At 42.3% G+C, this 24256-nt stretch overlaps 1 protein-coding gene across 1 annotated transcript; it reads right to left on the reverse strand.

Moving 5' to 3' along the window:
- Nucleotides 1–2717: 2717 nt before the first annotated feature.
- On the reverse strand, nt 2718–16109 carry LOC117016613 (proton-coupled amino acid transporter 3-like). Its single transcript, XM_033096045.1, is given in 8 exon segments — nt 2718–3020; nt 5988–6002; nt 6005–6153; nt 8705–8871; nt 9274–9372; nt 11096–11153; nt 13473–13562; nt 16024–16109. Coding segments are annotated over 8 exon segments (927 nt in total). The 3' UTR covers nt 2718–2757.
- Nucleotides 16110–24256: the final 8147 nt, after the last annotated feature.

Consider the following 24256-nt stretch of genomic DNA (forward strand, 5'->3'; position numbering starts at 1 on the left):
GAAAAGGTGATCCTTTCTCTATTACTTTGCTGCTGCACCTTTGCCAAAAATCAGTTGCCCACAAATGGGTAGTTTCTTTCCGGTCCATTGATCTACTTGTTTATCTTGGCACCAACACCATGTAGTTTTGATTACTGTAGCTTTGTTATAATTCTTGAAATCAGACAGTGTTAACCCTCCAACTTTGTTCTTTCTCAAAGATATTTTGGCTATTCTAAGTCCTTTGCATTTCTATATGAATTTGAGAATCAGCTGATTACATATATATTACATATATACATGTATATATATATATGTATATATACATATATGTATATATGTATGTGTGTGTGTGTATATATATGTGTATATATACATATATATATATATATATATATATATATATATCAGCTGAATTTGGCAAGGATTGACATTGACGTCTTAACCATGAGTCTTTTGAGCTATGAACCAGGTGTATCTCTCCATTTTTGTAGGTCTTAATTCCTTTTAGCAATATATTATAGTCTTTAGCGTGCAGGTGTTGCATATCTTTCACCAGATTAATCCCGAATTATTGCATATTTTTGATGCTATTGTAAGTGCAATTTCTGATTGTTCTCAGCTAGTATAGAGAACTACAATTGGATTTAGCACATTGACCTTGTATCCTGAAGCTTTGTAAATTCAATTAGTCGTATCTTTGTAGATTCCATTGGGTTTCCTACATTGAAAATCATTTCATAGTCATATGAAGAGAGTTTTACTTCTTCTTTGCCAATCTAGATGCCTTTTCGTTTTCTTGCCTAATTTCACTGTGTAGACATCTGGTAGAACACTGGAAGCGGGGAGACTGGGCATCTGTTTTGTTTCTGATATTACAGGGAAAACATTCAGTCTTTCCCCATCAAGTATGATGTTGATTTTTCATAGATGCCCTTTATTCCTATTGTGGAAGTTCCCTTCTATTCCGATTGTTGGGAGCTTTATATTAGGAAAAGGTATTGGATTATGTCAGATTCTTTTCTGTGTCTATTGAGACGATCATATGTATTTTTTTAGCTTGTTAATATGGAAAATTACATTGATTTTCAAATATTAAACCAACCCTGTATTCCTGGGATAAATACCACTTGGTCATGATGTATTATCTTTTTAATATACTATTGAATTTGGTTTGCTGCAATTTTCTTTAGAAGTTTTACATCTACGTTCATGAAGGATTTTGGTCTGCAACTTTATTTTCTTATAATGTTTTTCTCTAGTTTTGGTTCACGCAGCGTTTTTAAGCCGTTTTCTTCCACTGATAAACCACAATACAATTGCATATCAGTAGGTACATTTTTGCAATGTTTGGGGGGCATCATAGCGTTTTTTTCTGGATGAATCATAATTTAACCTTATGTTGGATGTTTGTTTCCAACTTCTTACTATGATAAACAATACAAACTCTCTTTCGGCATACATTTTTGTAAACACAAAAAATTCTTAGGATAAACTGCCAGAAGTGAAATTAGTGGGTCGGAGGGCCACACATTTTAAGGCTTATGTATTGTAAAATTGTCCTTCAGAAAAGCCTTAACCATGTATACCCTCACCTGCAGAGTATAAGATTGTCTGTTTTTCAAAACCCTTCCCCAAACTAAGTATTATTTTTTTAAAGTCGGTCGGTAGTCCTTGCACATGATGAAATCTTTTTTGACCATACAAACTTCTCAGCCCCTTCAGTCTAACTCAGCTCTCTAATTGGCCTTATGATATCAGAGAAGGAAAAAACATAGATAGATAGAGAGAGAGATAATTGATGATAGATGATAAATAGATAGATAAATAGATAGATAAATGATGGCTTCTAGCTACGGAAGTCGCCATAATGATGAAAGATCACTAAGAGATTTGTTTTTATTCCTTAACCTACTTCTGTTATGTCCATATCTCCAAGGCAACAGGGTAACTTGCTGATGGAAAACACTTCAGTTTTCACATATGTGGTTAAGGATGAATTTCCTTTTTATTAATTTATTTTTTAAGGAGGGCGCAGCTCACAGTGGCCCATGCGCGGATCGAACCAGCAACCTTGATGTTATCAGCACCAGGCTCTAACCAACTGAGCTGACCGGCCACCCTCTTCTGTTTTTTTTTTTTTTACTTTCAGAATGTAAGAGCTGGAAGAGCCCTTAATAACCAATTAGTCCAATTCTTCATTTCACAAATGAGAAAACTAAACAGAGAGAGGGAGGAACTTGGCCAAGGTCCCATAGGAAATCAGCTGCAGGGCCAAATGGTTGGACAGAATTACTGCTAAGTTCTACCTCTGTTCTGTCTGTGACTCTTCCACTTAGAAGAATATCTAAATAGAAACCCCCCTTCTCCAATATACACTTTTCTAAATCGGATCCTTTAAGGGCAGCTACTGACAAATAGAGAAAACAATTGCTTTTGCGTTTACATTTATGCTTCATCTCTGTTTCCAGGGATCTCACAGGCAAATGACATCCCTCTTCCCATTAAATGAGGCTGATAATATGAATGGTTAAATGTGGTTTTTGTTTGGAGGTACAAAAAACCTTCAAAAAAAGAAGATCCACAACCAAAAAAAGGCACCGCCTGAGAGGTATCAGCACTGACTTGTGTCATGTACATTTTTCTTGGAAAGATAAAGAAGTCACTGATTAATACAGAGATGTTGGGGTTTGATTAATGTGTATAACATCCACAGGAAAAATCAAACTGGGGATGGGAGGAAGGGAGAACTATTAGAATAAAAATAGATAATTATGCCTACATACCTGTGAAGTCGGCTAGGGAATGGCTGATGGGTTGGACCAACTCATAGAGGTCTTGGTATGCTCCAAATACACACCCCGAAAGGCCCAGGATGCTGATCGTGATGTCCTTTGCAATGGTGACACAGCTCATGTCTTCAGGGTGAAAGGTGGTGAGCTCCAGGAGGGGCGGGATGATGAGGGCCAGGGCACTGCCGCTCACGGAGCCAAGCAGGGAAAGGACCAGGTGCAGGCGGGGGATGAGGATGGCCGAGACGCCTGCGGAGAGAAGAAATTTACAGTCACTGAAGGTACCGCAAGAAGGGAGCTCAGAAGAAAACCATTTCTTTGGAGCCTTATAATTCCACAGATGCCTGACAAGCCATTTTGGAGAGGTGGGAAAGGAGCCCACTGAGGACTTGAGCAGGAGGTCAGGTACTGGGGCGCCGGACTCCCACCTGTTTTAGCCAACAGTATAGATGCTCTCCTTGTATGTTCATCGAGTGGGTTTTTCACATATATTTGCTGGAAAGGCCCCTCTAACTACCTCTCTATTATAACCTCACTGTAGAGATGGGGAAATCTAGAGCAACAGAGGGAACTGGACATACTCAAGGTCACACAGAACTGAGATAAGAATCCACTGGAATGCTCTTTCCACTCCACTGTGCTGACTCCCATTTATATGAAATGAAAGAATTTCGTACCCCACAGGTACTTAACCAATGCTTGCCTCTTACCCAGACACTGAATCTATGGTGAATTCGTACTAATCTAAATACATAATATGGCCGCTGTCAGAAGCAAGGATGGATTAAAAAAGAGAGATGGTTTGCTGCGGTCAGAGCCTCAGCCACTTGTTTTCTTACTCGTAGAAGGATATGGATAATTAAGGAGGACATCAAACACAAAGACAGCATTAGGCTACTCACTCCCCATCTCTTCTCTTTTACAGACCCTCAAATCTTCATCTTTTATACATCTGAACGTATGTCATGGATTTCCCAGGGGAATCCAATTTTGATAATGCTTGAATGAATAAATATACAACTTATGTGATTCAACATTAGACAACCATGTGATTTTCCTATGAACAAATTAGGGGAAACCTGTTCTGGAAAGCACCCTTACCAGTACGCTGGATCTTTCTGAGATTGCTCCAGCACATCCAATCAGAGAATGAGAGAGACTCATAGACTCTCACGGTTGAGAATCCATCATCCTTCTGATGGGATGGTCCATCCCGTCCACAGCATTCCTTCGTCAGATGTTTAATAAATTCCTTCCAGGAGGAGGTAAAGAGAAAAATCAGTGTCTGTCCTCCAGGAGAGCTCACAGTGACAGGGTAGAGAAGACACGTTCGAGGAAGCTCTAATACAAGGGAGACTGGAGAGTGCACGCGAAGGGTCAGACCTGGTCATGCCAACCCACTGCTCAGAACGCTTCCATGGCTCCCCATGGCCTGATCTCCTTAGCGTTAAGACCCCTTAGGACGTGGGCCCTGCCAAATCCTCTGGCTTCATGTTTTATCACGCCCCACTGCTTTTAGTTCTCCAAAGAGGCCAGACGTAAATACCTGCCTCAGATCTGCGTAGAGCCTGCTCCCGACACATGGTACACTCTTCACTCCTCCATCTACCTTCTGTTTATCTTTTAGGTCTTCACTGAAATATCATTTCACTGGAAAGGACTCCCTGACCTGACGCAGGTAGGCTAAGTTAGAGGACCTTGTTCTATGCTCTCAGGGTATCCTCTTCTTAGGATCTTAATCATCAGATGGTACATCTTTATGTACCATCTTCATGTTCATCACAATGGGCTGTAATTAATTTCTTGCATCTATTTCCCATAAGGGCAGGAACCATGTCTTCGTTATTTAGTATTGTGTCCCCAGTGCCTAGCTCAAGGTCAAGTGCATAAGAGGTACTCAACAAATGATTGCTGGATGAATGAAGGGTAACGGAATTGGCAGATGAATAAGGGAGCAGGAAGTGTTCACTCAGCACATACCAGAAGCTGGACATGTAATTCGATCTGCGGTCTCTAGCAATGCCTTCCCTGATCCTGGAGGCCCAAACTACTCAGTTTTTTTGTCTTCAACTTACACTCTATCTATTAGGAAGGATCACAAAACAATATATTCACAGGTTCTTTATGTCTTGGTACAGACTGGGAAGTCTGTAACACCTTAAGCCAAACAGTTATGCTGTTTCTGCTTACAGGACTCCACTTATGCGAAATGTAACATCTGATAGCATGTTCTTCTGTGGGACTGCTCCAAGAGTTACAGTTTCTCCTGACCCCGAACTGAGACTAGATTCCCTCAACTTTAAACTCTGACTGGTGGAGGCTTTAGGACTCAATTTGCTTTCTCTTTCACAATAATCCAACAGGTGGTGGAGGACAGATATAGAATTTCTCCAAGCCCTCACTTCTCCAGGTAAAACATCCCTAATTCTTTCCCTCATTCCTCATGGGACACCTTTTCTGATCTTCTTTCTCTGGACAGGCTTCAGAGAAAGAATTCCCCAAGCCCGTTCATGATGTTTCCCAACCATCTACTGTAGCGCCTAATGTAGAATGAATGAGTGAATAAATAAACAGAAGGAAGCATGAGGGAAGGAAGAAAAGGAGGGAGGGTGAAAGGCAGAAGAGTGCACCCCCAAAAAATGATCTTCTCCAAGACCTTAACAAATCAGCCCCTTGGGGTTTTTCTCGACAGTTAAACAATGCTTTATGACCGGCAACTTGAACTTGAGTTATGATAGGAAGGAATATGGCTCAATGGAAAATACAGACTTTGGTGCTATACAAGCTACATTCACATCCCAGCTCCGTCACTGAGCAGCTATATGCTTTGAGCATGTTACCTAATTTCTCTGCGCCACAGTTTCCTCACTTGGTCATATTACATTGCTGGGCTGTCATGAGTATCAGATAGGGTCAGTACTGAGCCTGGCACACAGGAGACATACAGAAATGTGATTGAATGAATGATACTTCTTTCTCCCATAAACCAGCCAATGTATACTTTCTATGGGTAAGCAGTAGAGACTGCTGCAACATCTACTATGTGGTAGGTCCGTTAAGTCCTTATTTTCAGGTGGAAAGTTGAGGTTCAGGGAGGTAAAGTATGTTGCCCAAGCTCATAAAGAAGGTAAATGGCAGAGCCAATGATGGTGGGTTGATGCCAGTGTGGCTCCCAGCCACAGCTTTGGGCAAAGAGTGCCATGTGATCCTACTCACAGGTCAGACAAAGGTGGTGAGGGCAGACCAGTCTGCAAACAGTGCCCAGCTCTCTGACACCTGGGGGATGACGCAACGGATGATGATTGCAGCTGGGATGTGGAACTGGAGGGCGTAGGTGAAGAAGATGCCAATAGAGTATATCAACTTGACCGACTGGTACAGCCTGCGGACAGATGGATAGGACGTGAAATGTGACAGAGCCTTGCAGGGTTCACTCACTGTTCAGAAGCTGGCACTTGTCACTGAGTTACAGAACTGGCTAACTTCCATGGATGCAGGCCTGAGCCGCCATCACAGACACATGGGAGATTCTGAGTCAACAAGTCTGTGGCTCAGAAACATGTGCCTTTTTTCTTTTAGTTTTTAAAAGTGGTGTCTGTGCATAGGGTAAAATTCACAGTGCTAAAGACATACAGTGAAAAGCCGTCTTCCTACTGCTGATTCACAGTCTCCAGTTCTTTCCATAGCCAATCCCTCTAACAGTTTTCTTGTAGCCCTTCCTGAAATAATCAGTGGATATACAAGCTTATACAGAATGTAGGGATGGAATGGACGGACACACACACACACACACACACACACAGACACACACACACGACAGCATCCTCTACACACTGCTGAGCTCCATTTTTGTTCATTAAATATTTCTTGGAGGTTTGTTCCCTATCAGTACACATAGACCTTGCTCTTCTATTTAATAGCTGCTTGGTAGTCCAATTGCATGGATATACTAGTCACCAATTAATGGATATTTAGATTATTCCCAGTCTTTTGCTAGATGGAAAAATTCTGGGTAAAAGGGTATGTGATTTAAAACTGCGACTGTGTTGTTGCAGCACTTGGAGGGCTCGTTTCCCACGTCCTTGCCAGAGCATGTGTGAACACATGCTGCTCTTTGCCATTGGGTTTTTAAACGTTGGCATGTCTGTTATTGTGAGGGAGACCGAGAGCATCTTTGCAAATATATAAAATGTCATTTTGGGGTTTGCCTGTGAACTGTGTGCTCCTGGCCATGTTTTTCTTGGGTCGTGGGTCTTTTTCTTATTGGGAAGGGATATCTGTTTATCCTCTGGAGAATCTCATGACTGGCCGAGTTCGGAGCAGGCAGGAAGCCCTCCTAGCCCCTGATGCCCACATTTTCCAGCTGAGTCCCCTGGAAGAAAAGCGTCCTGTCTGAAGTAGCTAGTTGCAGCTCAAATTGCCCAGAAAAGAACAGCCTATTAAGATGATATCTGACTTGTGGAAAATAAGTTGCAACTTCTAAGAAATTCCACATTTATTATCTCCCATCTAGTCATTAGCACAACATAGTAAGAGGGTGGGGCTGGTGATATTTTTCTCATTTTGCAGTTTTGGCCTTGTGGGCAATGAATGCCCCACCATCCTACTTATCTCACGAGGCCCAGGCTATGGAGACACGTAACCACGATAATAGCGAACCTTCAATGAGTGTTTACTGTGTGCCAGACACTTTTCTAAGCATTTTATGTACATTAAACCAATTAATCTTCACCATCACTCCCTGACATAGCATGGAAGTCATCTGGGCTGTTCAACCAATGAATGTTTCCAGTTCTTCCAGGGACATGGTGGAATTTCACTTCCCTGCCCCTGAGAATGAGATGTGGCCATGTAGTTTGCTCTGACTGATAAATTGTGAACAGAAGAAATGTATACGTTAGCAGCTTCAAGGCAGACGGCATGATTTACGTGCTCCCTGCATGGCGACCAGAAACATTTCAGGGAGCATCTGTTCCATCAGTCTGGGTCCTGGACCGGGGAAGGTGCAGAGCTGAGCCCCAGCCATCCCATAATGGACATGGAGCAGGAGCATATTTTTAAGCCTTTGTGTGTATTCAGCCATTGATATTTGGGAGTTGTTTTTTCCTAGAATATAGTCTATCGTGACTGATACAAATAGGCCATAGTATTACCCTCATTTTACAGAGGATGGAAATAAGGTCTGCAAAATTGGGTAGCTTGTCCAAGATCACATCAGAACCAAGATGCACGTCTCTGGATGCACGTCTCATTACTCCGCTTTAGAACCTGTGCTCCACTCACTGCTGCGTCCCTATGTGCCCAATACTGCCAGAATGATAACAATGGCTAACACTCAAGGAATACTATGTGCCAGCCCCCAAAATGTTTGCTGGATGAATGAATGAATGAATGAATGAATAAATGAATGAACAAATAAATGATTGAATACAAGCACTCCAGACCAAATTTCAGTGAGGACATAGCCATGGCAGCGGAGGTCCACTTCTGGAATTGGGGGCCCAAGTAGTGGTCCATCTGCAGGACCCTCAATCATTACTCAGGAGTTATACTTTTTATTGTTGCTGTTTCTGTTTCTCGAACACTCCAGATCACTCCTGTTTTAGGGCCTTTGAATCACAGAGTCAGACAGATTCAGTTTCCAGTTTCGGCTTCTCACAAACAATGTGAGCTGGGACACTTATCTCTCCCCATTATCAAATTCCTCATCTTTTAAATGGAATTGATATTTATCACGCAAGCTCATAGGGCTGTTGTGAGAATTAAATGAGATCATGCAAGTGCCTGGATTATCCAATTGACCTGTTATTATAATCCAGATATTAGCAGTTGCTACTTGTTGCTAATGATAACCCAAGGGAATGCCACCTTTTCTTGCTGAGTCTCAGATCCCAGAGCTCTCCCCTCCCTACCCCAGGCAGGCAGGGACGTGCCAGCAATTGGGCAAGTTGAGCATGGTGCTGGCCTGGGTGTTCGACCCAAACTTCATGTACCCGAGTGTCCCCACACAGAACTAGAGGATGATGACAAGGGACATCCCCACGTACAGAACCAAAGAAAACTGCTGTGGAGGCTTCACCTGGTGTTTGAGAGGCAGAACCTGGCGGTAAAGGGAAGTTGTGAAAGAAAAGGTGGAAAGAGACATTGGAACCTTGTGAAAGGGGCAGCTTCTCCACTAGCACAGACATCGTTCTCCAGGTGGCCTGGGGTCAGGAAGGGGCTTCTCCACATGGCCATACCCCTTTCGTTTTCCTCCACACTTCCTATTGCCAGGAGTGCCCTCCTCCTTCTGGGCTGATGAGTAAATTCTCACGCAGTCTTCAAAGTTTAGTAGTGCATGGGGCAGTGGGCGCCCTGTGCATGGGTCCTGACTTTTCTTTCCACCAGGAGGAGGTCATAGTCTACACTTTTTATAAATACGATTATTTAGTCATCGGGGACAACGCCTGGCTTCCCCAGAAAGCACTAAGGCCCACGCACTCAGACCTCACATTAAGCTTACCATACTGACACCTTCAGACGTGAAGACGGCTGTACCGAAGAAGAGCAAGAAAGTCTCCCAGCTTGCCATCAAAGGTAGGCTGCTGGGATCTGGAATCCCCTGAAAGCAAAGAGGAGAAGGGCATCAGCTCTGCCATGTCGTAGAAATCATCCCAAATCTTTGCCTGGTGTTAGGAGTCCGTGTTATGAGCACCTATGAGATATCTAGAGCTTGGTCAGCCTTCTCATCTTTTAAAAAGTTATTTATTTTTATTGTGGTAAAATACACACTGCATAAAGTTTACAATTTTTAACCATTTTTAAGTGTACAGTTCAGTGGCATTAAGTACATTCAAAGTGTTGTGCAGCCATCACCACTATCTATTTCCAGAACCTCTGCTTCATCCCACAATGAAACTTGGTCCCCATTAAATCATAACTCCCCATTATCCAGCTCCCTGGTCACCCCTACTCTGCTGTCTCTATGAATTTGACTATTCTAGGTACTTCATGGGAGCGAAGTCATATTTGTCTTTTTGCGACTGGCTATTTCACTGAGCATGGTGTCTTTGACGTCGACCCATGTTGTAGCACGTGTCAGAATTTCATTCCTTTTTGACGGCCGAATAACATTCCGTTGTGTGTATTTACAACTTTTGTTTATCCGTTCATCAGTCCCTGGGCATTTGGGTTGTTTCCCCCTTTTGGTTATCGGGAACCCTCTCATCTTTAAATGTAGGGAACCCAGGAACCCAGGAAGGAGAGAGGAATTGCCTGAGGCCACTCTCTAAGTTAGTGGGGCAGCCCAGATAAGAATCCGGGTCTTCTGTTTTCCAGTTCTCCAGCCTTTTTCCCATCACTTCTCTCAAGAGCTGTGCAGTCTACTAATGGGTACAGCAGCTATCACGGATCTAATAAGAGCAATCGATTCTTAGGGTGGGCAGAACAATGACTCCCCAAAGATGTCCACGTCCTTATCCCTAGAACCTGTGAAGACATGTTACGTTACATATGGCAAGGGAGAATTAAGTGTTCAGACTGCATTAAGGTTACTAGTCAGCTGAACTTAAAATAAAGAGCTTATCCTGCATTACCTGGGTGGGCCCAAGGTAATCAAAAGTGTCTTTAAAAGAGAAGAGGGAGTCAGAAGAGAACCAGAGGGAGATGGTGGCATGAGAAAGCCTGGGCCTGACATTGTTGGCTTTGAAGATGAGCTAAGGCATATGGGTGGGGAAGCCTCTGGGAGCTGCAAAAGACAGGAAAACAGATTCTCCCCACAAGAGTCCAGAAAGAATACAGCCCTGCTGACAGCTTGATTTTCAGTCCAGTGAGACCTCCAGAATTATAAGATAAATGTATGTTTTTTGAAGCCACTAAATCTGTGGTAATTTGTTATAGCAGCAACAGGAAACTAATACAACCACAATGACTTTCACATTCGAAGACATGAAACCATAATGGTAGAATTTCAGGATCTGCGATGATAGCATAGCATGAGCTTGTGAGGCAAACAGAGTAGAATTAATAGAAAAATTACTTTCTGTTTGTCACTTTCCTCGTTTGTGAACTGAGGATAAAGGTACTACTTCCAAAATAGTATTATTGTGAAGGTTCAATGAATTAATGCATGTAAAGAACTTGGAACCAAGGTAAGTCAAATTCCCTTATCATCCCTGTATCCTGTATCCACGTACCACTGTTATAATTTTTGTTGGTTATTTGATCCAGGTTTATCTCCCCCAAGTGAATGTAACCTCCATGAAAGCGGACACCCTGTCAGTTTTACGTCCCATTGAATCCCCAGCCCTTTGCACAATGCCTGGGTCACAGAAGGTACTCAGTACCTGTTTGTTGAATGACTCCCAGGAGGTCACTGATCTCCTGATGAGCGGCCACTCTGATTATCAGATGAGATCCTGGGGCAGTAATAATGGGTAACTTGCAGTGGCCCATTTTTTTCCTCACTGTAAGGAAGAAGATATTCTTGTGTAATCAACTCCGGGTCTATACTTAGATTCTAAAGTTCAGTGTTTTTCAAAACTGGAAATTTTGATTGAAAGAAAACCATTTGGTAGGGAAGAAGAGGTTGGGCTAGATTGACAAAAGGACCCTTCAACCTTAAGATTTTATGATTCTAAGATTTTCTGGTTGTCACTGTCATGGGCATTACAGCTAGGGGTACCAGATTTGGCAAATAAAAATATATGACATCCAGTTAAGTTGGAATTTCAGATAAGCAGCAATTTTTGTTTTTTATGACTATGCGTGTGTCCTGTGTGCTATTTGGGACATACTTTTCCTAAACAGTCATCTGTTAATTGTCTGAAATGGAAACTTAACTGGGCGTCCTGTGTTTAACCTGGGCAAGCCTAACTGCACCGCCCTTCATTACACTCTTCCTCAGATGGTGGCAGAAGCCCACGTGACCGCAAACACCTGCCACCAAGGAAGATCCCGATGCTGACCTCCATCCTGGACATTCGCTTCCACATGCTGACCATCCTGCCCTTCCTGATCCTGTCAGCGTTTATCCAGCACCTCAAGGTGCTGTCCATCTTCTCAACACTGGCCAACATCACCGTGTTGGGGAGCGTCACTCTGATCTTTGAGCATATAGTGCAGGTCTGTGCCTAAAACCCTTCTGTTTTGATTATTACTCATTTGCTTGGCATTTCAAATACAAAGGAGGTCACGTTGCATAGGAGTGACAAATATGTTAGTGTGAGGGTTACAAATTCAGAACCTGTGGGGACCAGACAGGTATCAGGAATATCGTGAAATGGGCTGGGTTAAGACGGAATGGGGAAGAGTGGAGACGGCGGCCGATACTCTGGTACCCACGCTGCCCTGAGACGGGGTGACTGGGCCTTGGCTCCAGCTGAATGATGAGGAATGAAGCCCCCGAGGTGCCAGAGTGCCTCACTGGCAAGAAGGTGGAGATCTTTTTTTCCTTAAATGAAATCTCCACATTTTTAGACATAGGCTAAAACAAAACAAAGCAAAACTGTGGAAGTCCCCCAAAACATATTTAAAGGCCATAGTTAGCTCTTTGGTCATAAGTCTGTAACCTCTGTACTACAAATAAATGAAAAACAAGTCATCCAAAAAAAAAAAAAGTCAGGTAAAGCCTACTCGGTGCTATAATGGTTCCAGCAGGCTTGAGGGAAGACAAGATTTGCAAAATGGTTAGAGTGGGGTCAGACAGGTCTTGGAATACCGGCTCTACCACTTCCTAGGTGTGTGACCCTGAGCAAGGCATTTAACTCATCTAAGTCTCAGTTTACTCACCTGTAAAATGGGAATAATAATAATGCCATAAAAGTTTACTGTAAGGAATAAATGAAAGAAGGCTTGCAACACCTTCGCCACGTACCTGGCACAGTGTAATTGTGCAATAAATTTAATTGCTGAATGAGTAAGTGCTCTTAAAAGTGTTTTGTGAGCTGGAAAGTGCCCTCCACAAATTAGGTAAGATGGATACCTGTTACAGACACACCTATTAGGGGTTGATCATTTGGTTTTATGAGGAGTTTCATTTAATATCTCTACTTGGACTTTTGAGAGTTTTCTGCACCTCTGCAAGGACCCGTTTGGACATGCAGGACTCAGGAGCTGCGAAGAGAGAGCCACCAGGTGGTGAGAAAACAGGAATTACCAACCACCAGGCATTGCTAGTTTATAAATAGGAAACTCTCAGCATCATTGGTTTTCATTGTCTTTTCTTTGCATTGAAGTTTCAAAAATATAAACAGTGAGTAGCACGTGTTCTTCCTTAATGACTGAAGTCATTGGTGTATTTTTTACTTTTAATAAACTGTCCCCCAAAGGGTTTACTTGGAACAAATTACCCTTGCAAGGTAATTTGGAGATGGGGGAGGGTGAGGGTGGGGAGATTAAGAGGAAAGACATCCCTAAGTATCTCGTCTATACACAGTGGTTTATGGAGTATGTTTGCATGTCTTATCAGTTTGATCTTTCTAGGCTCGAGGAGTGCAGAAACTTGACAAAGTCACCCAGTGAGTTAGCAACACAGTGGGCCTGGACCTAGGAGTTTCCAGGTGGGGTGCTGTATCACCCCCTCCGCCGCCTCTGTAGAATCTAGAGCAGCAGGGGTGGCGGCCGGAAAAAGTGGCCAGTTAATTGGGTCAGTCGTTAAAGGAAAACTCAACACACCCTCAACTAGGGCTTGGTATCGGGGTGAGAGAGAAGCAGGACTCTCACCTCTGACTGAGGTGACGAGCACAGTTCAGCAGGATGACCCTGCAGGGCACAGTGGGGACCCCAGTGGCCAGCAGGCTGATAGGACCCACCGCAGGGCAGAGGAGAGGTGGGGACGGTGAGCCACCAGCTGATTGTGCCCACACCCGGCCCTCTCCCAGCCTGGGTGCTGGGGCCCCACTCGTAACAAAGTTGCCTCTGGGATGAAAGCCCTCGTCTGAGTGTCCTTATGCCCCCAGATGGCCTGGCTTGAAGGCCCTTCTTAGCATTGCTGCAAAGTGACTGCCCAGTCTCTGCTAGGATACTTCCAGTGACAGAGCACTCCCTCCCTCCCCAGACAGCCCATGCCTTTCCTCATCTGCCTGGAGTCCTGCCTTCCAGATCCCTCATCCCTTTTTCACACCCCAGACCTCCGCTCCTCCAAGCTACCTGAATACCAAGGCACCTCTTAGAACTTGCTTCTCTTCCTCTAGTACAGGGTTGTCAAAAGCGGCACTCGTAACATTCTGGGCCAGAGGCTTCTTAGTTGTGGGGGCTCTCCTGTGTGTTTTAGGATGTTTAGCAGCATCCCTTGGCATCCACTCACCAGGTGTCCGTGGCATGCTCCCCCGTTCAACTTGTGACAACCAAGAATGTCAATGTCATTGAGGGTGTGTGTGAAAAATTGTCCTCAGTGGCAAATCACTGCTCTAGTATATCTAATTTTTCAATATCCCTTTTATTTTTTTAAATAAAAGTGATACCGTATGTATTTCGGGCATACAACATTATGACTTGGTATACATATACATAGTGAAAGGATTACTATAGTCAAGCTAACGAACATATCTTTTCCTCACATAGTTTTCCCTTTTTTGTACGGGTGAAGAGATTAAAAAGAAGGGCTCATTATTACTCATAATCTCCCAGATGTGATCCGGAGGGCACAGAGTAAAGAGGGACTCTCTTTACCTCCTCTGTTCTGAATACTCATGCCTTTAGTGATGTGACCGGAGATAATATTTTCTATCACATAGAAATAAATGAGAGATCAAGAGCACTACTAGATTCCACTTGAATGTAGCCTCTATACAGCAGAGACTTTTTAAAAATCTTATTTACTTCTATCTCTCCAGGGCTTAAAAATGCACATAATAGGTGCACAATTTATATTTCTCAAATGAATCATGGTCAGAGGTTCTGGTGGAAGATGGAGGGTAAAGAAATCACCTACGGACTCTTAGGAAGCAAAAAATCAAAGAATAAAAGAGTTATTTTAAGCAGCAACAGCTATACTGGCAAAGATAATTTGGCTAAGGGCGACATGGTAATAATACTCGTCGGAAGTTCTAGAACCCTGAAGATTCCATAGAAGAGAGTCCCATCTCTAGGTTAGAACTACGGATTGGAAGTCACGTCAGGAGAAGCCAGGGTGTTGATATGCCTTCTTTAGACATGGGGGCCACTTACTAGGCCTGGAGAGGAGAAATTCGCTTCAGGTAAGCGGCAATCATATGTTTGGCATCAATTCAATTCAATAGACGTGAACTGGGACTTCCTGTGTGCCAGTCTCTACAGCAGGTATTGTGGGCAGGTGTAAAGGTAAATCACAGAGTTCCTGCCCTCAGAACTTTCAGGTAAGTGAGGAAGGTAGGAATATTTAAAAATAGGCATCTCTCATCTTTGTAAGTGCCGTAAGAATTCCAGGTGAGGTAAATATAATTTCTAGGAAAACAGAAGGTGAAGGTGGCATTAATAGGAAACAGTCCTGTTTTACAGACGAGGGAGAAGGGAACCGCACAAGAAGAGACAGAGTTGGGACAGCAGGGAGTGTGGGGGATTGGGAAAGCTTGGCACTATCTTCATCTCCCAAGCCACTTTCTCACAATCAAGTAAACGGTTTGAAACAGGACCCACGCACTCAAGCACCTCCAGGGCCCAGGCTGCTACCGTAAATGCGTGATATGGGCTGGCTGGTCCTAGGCAGTGGGGAATACTGCGGCCAAGCCACCTCTGTACCAGTTTGTGAGGATGGTGGGTGTTGAAGAATCAGGGCGGGGTGGGGGAATTGAAGGTGGTTAAAAGGTACAAACTTCTGGTTATGAGATAAATAGGTACTGGGGATAGAATGTACGGCATGACGACTGTAGCTAACAATGCTACAGGGGATATTTAGAAGTTGCAAAGAGTAGATCCTAAGAGTTCTCAATGCAAGTAAAAAATATATACATTTTTTTATAACTATAGGAGGAGATGGATGTTAACTAACCTTGTTACAGTCATCATTTTGCAATAGATGTATATCAAGTCATTATGTGGTGCACTTTAAATGTATACAGAGCTGCACGTCAATTCTATCTCAATACAACTGGGAAAAGAATAATGCCCTCTCCCCCCAGGCACACTCCATTTGGCTCCAGGTTGGCTTCTGTGGACTGATGCCTGCACGTACATTTCCCTTTGCAGAGGGTAACCCCAAATTGCCCATTGAGAAACAGTGCAAAGGCCTCAGGGACCCGCCGCTCCATTCCCCCAAGTGGGGAAACCTAGTTCTCATCACCAGGTCCCTCTTACCAAGAAGCCAACATTTTTGATGGGCAGCGGAAGCCCCGGGGGGCCTGTGCCAATGTTGCGTTTCAATAAATGGATCAAGGTTTGCATCGTCCTGTGTGGGGAGAGCAATAAGAGGGCCTGTTAGTGGCAGGGAAGGGTGGCCCAAAGCTCAGCCTCCTTCCAGAATCTTCAGCACCCTCTGTTGGAAAGAGGGAAAACCCAGATGAAGTGGACTCTGGTTTAACTCTCAGTTCCCGGGATCTGTCCTGAACATCAGATCCAGAGCTGCTGCTAGTTCAGGTGGCTCAACAAATATTTAACACACACTGAGCTCTAACGACTAATGTGGATAATTGCTGCAAATTGGGTAATTCCCTAGTACCAGTTTATTAATGAATGAATTCATCGAATGGTTTCTTTCATGATTTATTCAGATAATATTTATTGAGACCTACTAAATGCATGGCGTTTACATGAACAATCAAAAAATTAATAAAAATGTTCTCAACTTGCAGTCTTACTGTTGGTACCAGGTCATTCCCTCCCAAGAAAAAACGATCTCCTACCCCAATGGAACCGGTATTTACTGGTTCTAGGTTATTTCTTCATCCATTTACTCACCCAGTATTCACTGTGAACTTATTCCATGCTATGCACTGGCTAAAATGTAGTAACACGGCTACTGTGCATGCAGAATGCTTGCTATGTGCCTGGCGGGGGCTAGGTTTCAAAGGCCCTCCACACCTGTGCTGGCTCCGCCTACGCAGCTCCAACCCACTGCTGCTCCTGGTTTGAATGATAAATTACGTGGTCACGCCAGAGACGCAGTTAATGTAAATGGAAGTGATGGAAGAAGGATGGAATAGGGTGGGCAGGAGCTTGCAGGCCACTGAAAGGCCTTTGGTTTTTACTCTGAGAAGTGAGAAATCATGGAGACTTTTGAGCAGCATTTGACTTGCATTTGAACAGGAGATCTGTGGCTAATTTGTCGGGGACAGGTTGAATGGGGGGGTGAAGGTCAAAGCAGGGAGATAATTAGGAGGCAGCCACAATAAGCTAGGAGGCGAGTGCAATGACCCAGGTGACAGTCAACAGTGGTTTAGACCAGGGTGGTAGCTACAGAGATGGTGAGAAGTGACTGAAGTGGGGATATTTTAAAAGCTAAACCAAGAGGATGAGCTGATGGACTCGATGTGGGGTGTAAAGGGAACAGAGGGGCCAAAGATGGCTCCATTGTTTTTGGTAACAGGAAGGATGGGATTAGCATGAACTAAGTCTAGTCTTGAAGATGCTTTTGCACAGCAAACCCAGGCACACTGTCTCTGACTGTATGGTTATTTGGGCTGGTCTGGACAGATTACTTACGAAGATTAGGGGGGGTCAAAGTGCTCCCCATGTCAACTCTAAGTACTGCCCCCAAACCAACTCTATGAGCTTCTCCCTTCCCCTGAGTATCAAATGAGATCTCGCCTTCTTTGATGCCCTAAAGATTTTTTTCTCAAGTTGCAAATAATTTCCCCTCCCCATTGCATCTAATACTTCATTGCTTTAATACTTACTAGTGAATGCCTACTCTGTATTAGGCAGGCACTGCAAACTTAGCAGTGAACACTTAGTAGGAAGTAGGAAGACGGCAATAAACAAGTAAACAATGAGTTAGACAGTGATTGATAATAAATGCTATGCTCATTTTAAAACAAAGCAAAACAAACTCAAAACTGCAAAAGAAGTGAGAATCACCACCATCCAGACAGAACAGCTGTGAACATTATAATGTGATTCGTTGATGAGCACGTGAGCACTCACACACATTTTGCCACCAACCTGAGCTGTAATACAGCTTAAAAAAAACTGCTATAAAATACACATAAAATTTACCATCCTAACCATTTCTAAGTGTGTAGTTCAGTAGTGTTAAATACATCCACAATGTTGTACAACCAATCTCCAGAACTCTCTTTTCATCGTGCAAAACTGAAACTCTATACCCATTAAACAATCCCCCTTTCCCCTCTCTCTAACCCCCTACCCCTATTCTACTTTATGTATTTATGAATCTGACTACTAGGTACTTCATAAAACTGGAATCATGCATTATTTGTCTTTTTGTGACTGGCTTATTTCACTCAGCATAATGTCCTCAAAGTTATTCCATGCTTTGCATGTGTCAGGACTTCTCTTCTTTATAAGGCTGAAATATACTCCATTGTATGTAAATACCCAATTTTGTTTATCTAGTCATCTGTCAATGGACATCTGGGTTGCTTCTACCTTTTAGTTATCATGAATCATGCTTCTGTGAATAAGGGTGTCGAAACATCTCTTTGAAATGATAATACAATTTTTTTCACTTAATATATGTTATACTTATTTTCACTTCACCAAACATAAGAAACAATTTTTAATCATTGGAGAGCATTTTATTTTTAAAGTGGGGTTTATTGAGGTGTAATTTACATCCACAATAACTCACCCTTTTAAAGTATACAATTCAACAAGTTTTGACAAATTAACACACAATCTATGTAACATTTCTATCATTCCAAAAAGTTCCCTCGGGCCCCTTTGTAGTCAATCTTCTCCAACATCCAGCCTCTGGCCACTATTGATGTGTTCCATCCTTACAGTGCAGCCTCTTCCAGAATGTTATATAAATACAATCATGTTATATGTAAGCGTTTAAGTCTGGCATCTTTCACTCAGCATGGATCTTTCAAGATTCATCCATGTTGTTAAATGCCTCGGTGTATTCCTTTTTATAGCTGAGTAGTATTCCGTTGTATGGACGTACCACAATGTGCTTCTTCATTCACCTGGTGATGAACATTTGGATTATTTGCAGTTTTGGGTGATTATGAGTAAAGCTGCGGGAAGCATTTATGGTCAAATGTTTTTACTTATCTGGTGAGGATTTAGGAGTAGGATTGCTTGTGCATTTTTAAATTTATACGAAACTTCCTAATTTCCAACATGGCTGCACCATTTTGCATTGCCACCAACAATTTTTTGAGAGTTCCAGTTGCTTCCTTGCATAATTTTTTTTCTTTGTGCCTTTTTTTCTTTTTTCTTTTTTCTTTTATTAGTTTCAGGTGCACAAGAGAAAGTAATACTTAGACGTTTATCATTTATATCCCTCACACTGTGTGAACCCCCCTCCCCCATCCACTATCCCTCTGACATCGCACAGAGCCATTACATTTCCACTGTCTCTATTCCTAATGCTGTACTCCGCTTCTTGTAAGTATATACATACATATATATGTATACATATATATGTATATATATAAAATTATAGTTGGCACTCATTATTGTTCAGCTTCAGCTTCAGGTGTACAATGCAGTGATCAGGCATCTACATCATCCCTGAGGTGGTCTCCCAAATGGGACAAGTATCCATCGGATACCCTACAAAATCTTTACAACATTATTGATTACATTCCCCAAATTAATTTTCAAAATGCTGTGGCCATCTTGTGGTTACCGACTGTTTTCTAATCCCCTCACCTTCCCCCTTATCCCCACCCCCCCGCCCATCTAGCAACCCTCAGTTTTTCCTCTATGTCTCCAAAACTGTTTCTGATTAGTTCATTCACTTATTCTTTTCTTTAGATTCCACATATAAGTGAGATCATATGGTATTTGTCTTTCTCTGCCTGACTTATTTCACATAACACAATGTTCTCTAGGTCAATCCATGTTGTTGCAAATGGTAAGATTTCTTTCTTCTTTATGGCTGCGTAATACTCCATTGTATAAATGTACCACACTTTCTTAATCTAGTCATCTACCGATGGGCATTTCGATTGTTTCCATGTCTTGGCTATTGTGTATAGTGCTGCAATAAACATAGGAGTGCATAAAGATTTTTGAATTAGAGTTTTAGATTTCTCCAGATAGATACCTAGGAGTGGAATTGCTGGATCATAAGGTAGTTCCATTTTCAGATTTTTGAGATGCCTCCATACTGTTTTCCATAGTGGCTGCACCAATCTGTAATCCTACCAACAGTTGTGCCTTTTTTAAATAATAAAACCCTTACTTTTGGATATACAGGACCTGTCCAATTTTTCAGTTTTATAAACAACACTGTGATGAGCAGCCCTTATAAATCTGCCTTCGAACATTCATTTGATTGCTGCCTTAGGAGGAAGTTTTAGAAGTTGAATTGTTGGGTCAAACAATATTATTTTCAATTTTGATTTATATTGCCCTTCCAGAAAAGTTGTGCCAAATGTGTACTACCACCAAAAAAAATTGAGTGTCAAATTTTCTACACTCTGCCAATGTCAGTTTTTATTAATCTTTAAAATGTTTAGCAATGTGATATAAGTAGAAAAGACTCATTGTTGCTTTAATTTCTAAGTCTTTGGTTACTACTGAGAATGAACACGTTATATAATTTGGACATTTGTATTTATTCTCTTGTGAATTCCCTGCTTGTGCTTTTGACTATTTTTCTATTAGGTTTTTAAAATTTTTTTGGGGGGGCAGCTATTATTAAGGAATTGGCTTGTATGTGTCTGCATTTAGGTATTTACCCCTTCATATAGTCTGTAAATATTTATTCCAATTGAAAATCATTTACTTTCGTCTATTTTTTTAATGCAAAATTTTAAATGTTTAAGAGTTAGATATCTCAATCTTCTTCACTTTTGTTTTTGATTTCATACCAAAGGGAGTTTACTATCTTGAGGTTTTAAAATATTTTAAATGTCTAATTTTAAATGGTTAATTAAAAATTAATATAACTAATTAAAATATTAATTTATTATTTAATGTTTTATTCTTAATAGAATCCTGGCTCTGCCATTCTTAATAGAATCCTGGCTCTGCTCACTAGCTGTTTGGTTTGGCCAAGTCATTAACCTTTCTGTGCCTTATTTTCCTCATTTCTAAAATGGCTTTGGTAGTAATACCAATGTCAGAGGATTGTTAGGAAGAGTAAATGAGTAAATATGTACATAGCACTTACCGTGTTTCCAAAATAAGACCTAACCGGAAAATAAGCTCTAGCATGATTTTTCAGGATGACATCCCCTGAACATAAGCCCTAATGCGTCTTTTGGCACAAAAATTAATATAAGACCCGGTCTTATTTTCGGGTAAACACGGTAGAACAGTGCTCAGCATCTGGTAAGCACCAAACAAGTATATTACTATTGTTGTTAATTCATTTTCTAAATGGCTAGCCAATTTTTCCAGCACCATTTATTGAAAAATCCATCCTTTCCTCATTTTATTTGAAAGGTATCCCTCATTAATAAAATTTCTCTGTATACTTGGATCTGTTTTTGTATTCTCCTTTTCCACTGATTTGTCTTTTCTAATGGTAGTGCTAAATTGTTTTAATTATGTAATATACTTAATATCTGATATGCAAAGGTCCACTCTCCATACCTTTATCATAATTTTCCTTCCCCCCCCCCCCACATTAATTCTTCTAGAGTAAGAATTGCCAAATTCCTACCTGCCCCTGGAAATCTAGTTGGGCAGTTTATTGAAATGAAGTTAAAATGATAGATTAAATTGGACAAAATGACCATATTTTCAGTATGAGTTCCCTCATCTAAAGTACACATTACACTGTTTATGCAAATCTTGATTTATGTTTCTCAGATTTTTATTTTCTTCACATAGATACAGCACATTTTAAAAATTCGTTCCTAGGTGCTTTTGTTTTCTACCGCTGGGTATGGGATTTCTGCCCCCTCCCCCTTTATTTTCTGATAAGTATGTGGGAAAGATCATGATTTTGTGATTTGCTTTTGTTACTGCCCACAGCACTGATTCCTTTTATGTCTAACAGCATGCAGCTCATTCTCCTGTACTTTACAGGTAATCATACCACAAATATTTCTTCTTTCCAAAATGTATACCGTGTTTTTCTTGTTTGTTTGTTTGTTTTTTAATGTTAAGAAAGAAGTAAAGAGCGCCCCCCAGATGGCTCAGGTGGTTGGAGCACCGTGCTCCTAATGCTGAGGTCGCCAGTTGGATTCCCACATGGGCCAGTGAGCTGCGCCCTCTACAGTGAAGATTGTGAACAACAGCTCTCCCGGGAGCTGGGCTGCCGTGAGCAGCCAGAGGTCAGCGTGAGCTGCCGTGGGCTGCCGCAAGCTGCTGAGTGCTGCCAGGAGCAGCTGGCAGTCGGGGAGAGCTGCCATGAGTGCTGTGATGACCGACTGATGACCCGCGACAGACTGCCTCAGCCAGGGGGAGCGCAAGGCTCATAATACCAGCATGGGCCAGGGAACTGTGTCCTACACAACTAGACTGAGAAACAATGGCTTGTACCGGAGTGGGGTGGAGGGGAGCAGAAGAAGGGGAAAGAAAAGAAAAAAGAAATAAAATGGAGTCACGATAGTCAAGCTGCTAAATTCCTAAAATAAAGTAGGCTGAAGCATAAGGAAACAATTCTATTCTTGCTTTAATGAGCCTGGCAACTTAAACTTTTGAACTTTACAGTCCTGCATGAATGCCTGGATATACATCAAACCTCCAGATAACTCTCTGATTATGCCCTGAAGGACTCACATATCCAGACCGCCTTATATCCATTATCCAAACCACCAGATGTGACCAGACCTCCTGGCACCCATCTTTCACACCACCTGGCATCCATTATCCAGACTGCCTGACATCTGACTGATAACTGTCCTGGGCCAATCCTATGGCTAAGAATGCAGACCTGATTATTTTCAAGAATGCACGTTTTACTATAAGAACTCATAACTTTTCTTTCTTCTTCAGAACATTTCTGGGGTTTTGCCTAGCTGTGTTTCTGTTTGCAAACCCTTAAATAAATAAACAAGCCCCTTAAATAAATACCATTTATTTCTAGCAAAGTCTCTTCACTCTTTTTGGGTTCTTTTGATAGTGTTATAATAATAACATAGTGACATCAAACATCCTTTTCTAATTTCACACTTTGCTGAAACAGCTTTTAGTGTTTCCCTATTAACTATGATGCGGCCTCTGAGATCACTTTCCTCCTCCTCCTCAGGTCATGTTGTTTCTTTTATTTTTATATTAAGAGTTTTCTTTTAAAATTAGGACTGGATCGTGAAATTCTATGAGCTTTTTCCCCCCAGAACCTACCGATGACCATTTTTCTTCCCTGATTTCAAACCTCATCTATGGTAATGGGTTTATGAATGTCGAATCATTTTTGCATTCAAAGGGAAAGCTCCACGATGTGGAGCTTTTTTTTTTTTGAAGGAATATAGAATTAAATTTTTCAGAAGAGAAGGAAAGCTTTATTAACTACCCTTCTCTCCAGCCCAACAGTTAAGAAAACACTGGATCGTCCGTCAGTAACCTTCAGGAGCCTGCTGAACCAATGCAGTACAGGCATACCTCCTCTTATAGCCCTTCGCTTCATAGCACTTCACAGGTGTTTCGTTTTTTTAAATTGAAGGCAAGACCCTCCACCAGCAAAAAGATTACAGACTTGCTTTTTTGCAATACTTGCTTCCATGGTCTGGAACAGAAACTGCAATTATCTCCAGTTATGCCTGTAGTCACGGACTTGATTATCTACCATTAATAAGGGCCTCGCTCTGCAAGCAGTCCCAGGAAGTGGAGAACAGGTAAAATCTTCAAAGGACGATGTAAAAGGATTTTGAAGGGATTAAGAAAAGCTATCTCCCAACGACCTTCAGTCCGGGGGCGTTTTATGGAACTCCACTCCTGACATCCCCCACCTTCTCCTCGTGCCCCTGTAACTCCCCTCTACCCTCTCCATTGCCTCCCAAGCCTTCAGTTGCCGCCTCTGTTACCTGTGCACGCATTCTCGAGGCCTGGCAAATCCGTGTAGCGGCAGTGCGGCTGGCAAGGAAGCCTAGCGCAGGGAAAGTGCAAGCGCTCAACCGCAGCCTGGGGGGAAGCACGCTCCGCCCTCCACGTGGCCTCAAAGCCGGGTGCCTTACCCCCCCCTCCACCCCCCAGTGAGCCCCGCCCACTGGGCAAACAGCCTGTAGCCCTCCGCGGAGCCATAGTGGTTCAACTGGCTTGGCCTGAGTCTGGCGGCACGCATGGGCCAAAGCAAGTCACAAGACTAAGACAACATTCAAGGGGTAGATTTTTACCTCTTGATACAGAGAAGCTGAAAAGTCACGTTGCCAAGAGGAATTTGTGGTTATTTTTTGCAATCTACAAGAGCTTTGAATTGTGCTTGGCACACAGTAGGTAATCAAGAATGTTTGTTGTGGGCAGCTGGACCAATCCCCTTATGGGATGGTGGGCTGCGCCCCCTACAA

This window comes from Rhinolophus ferrumequinum, chromosome 24 (genome assembly GCF_004115265.2).
Source record: "Rhinolophus ferrumequinum isolate MPI-CBG mRhiFer1 chromosome 24, mRhiFer1_v1.p, whole genome shotgun sequence".
Taxonomy (NCBI): Eukaryota; Metazoa; Chordata; class Mammalia; order Chiroptera; family Rhinolophidae; genus Rhinolophus; species Rhinolophus ferrumequinum.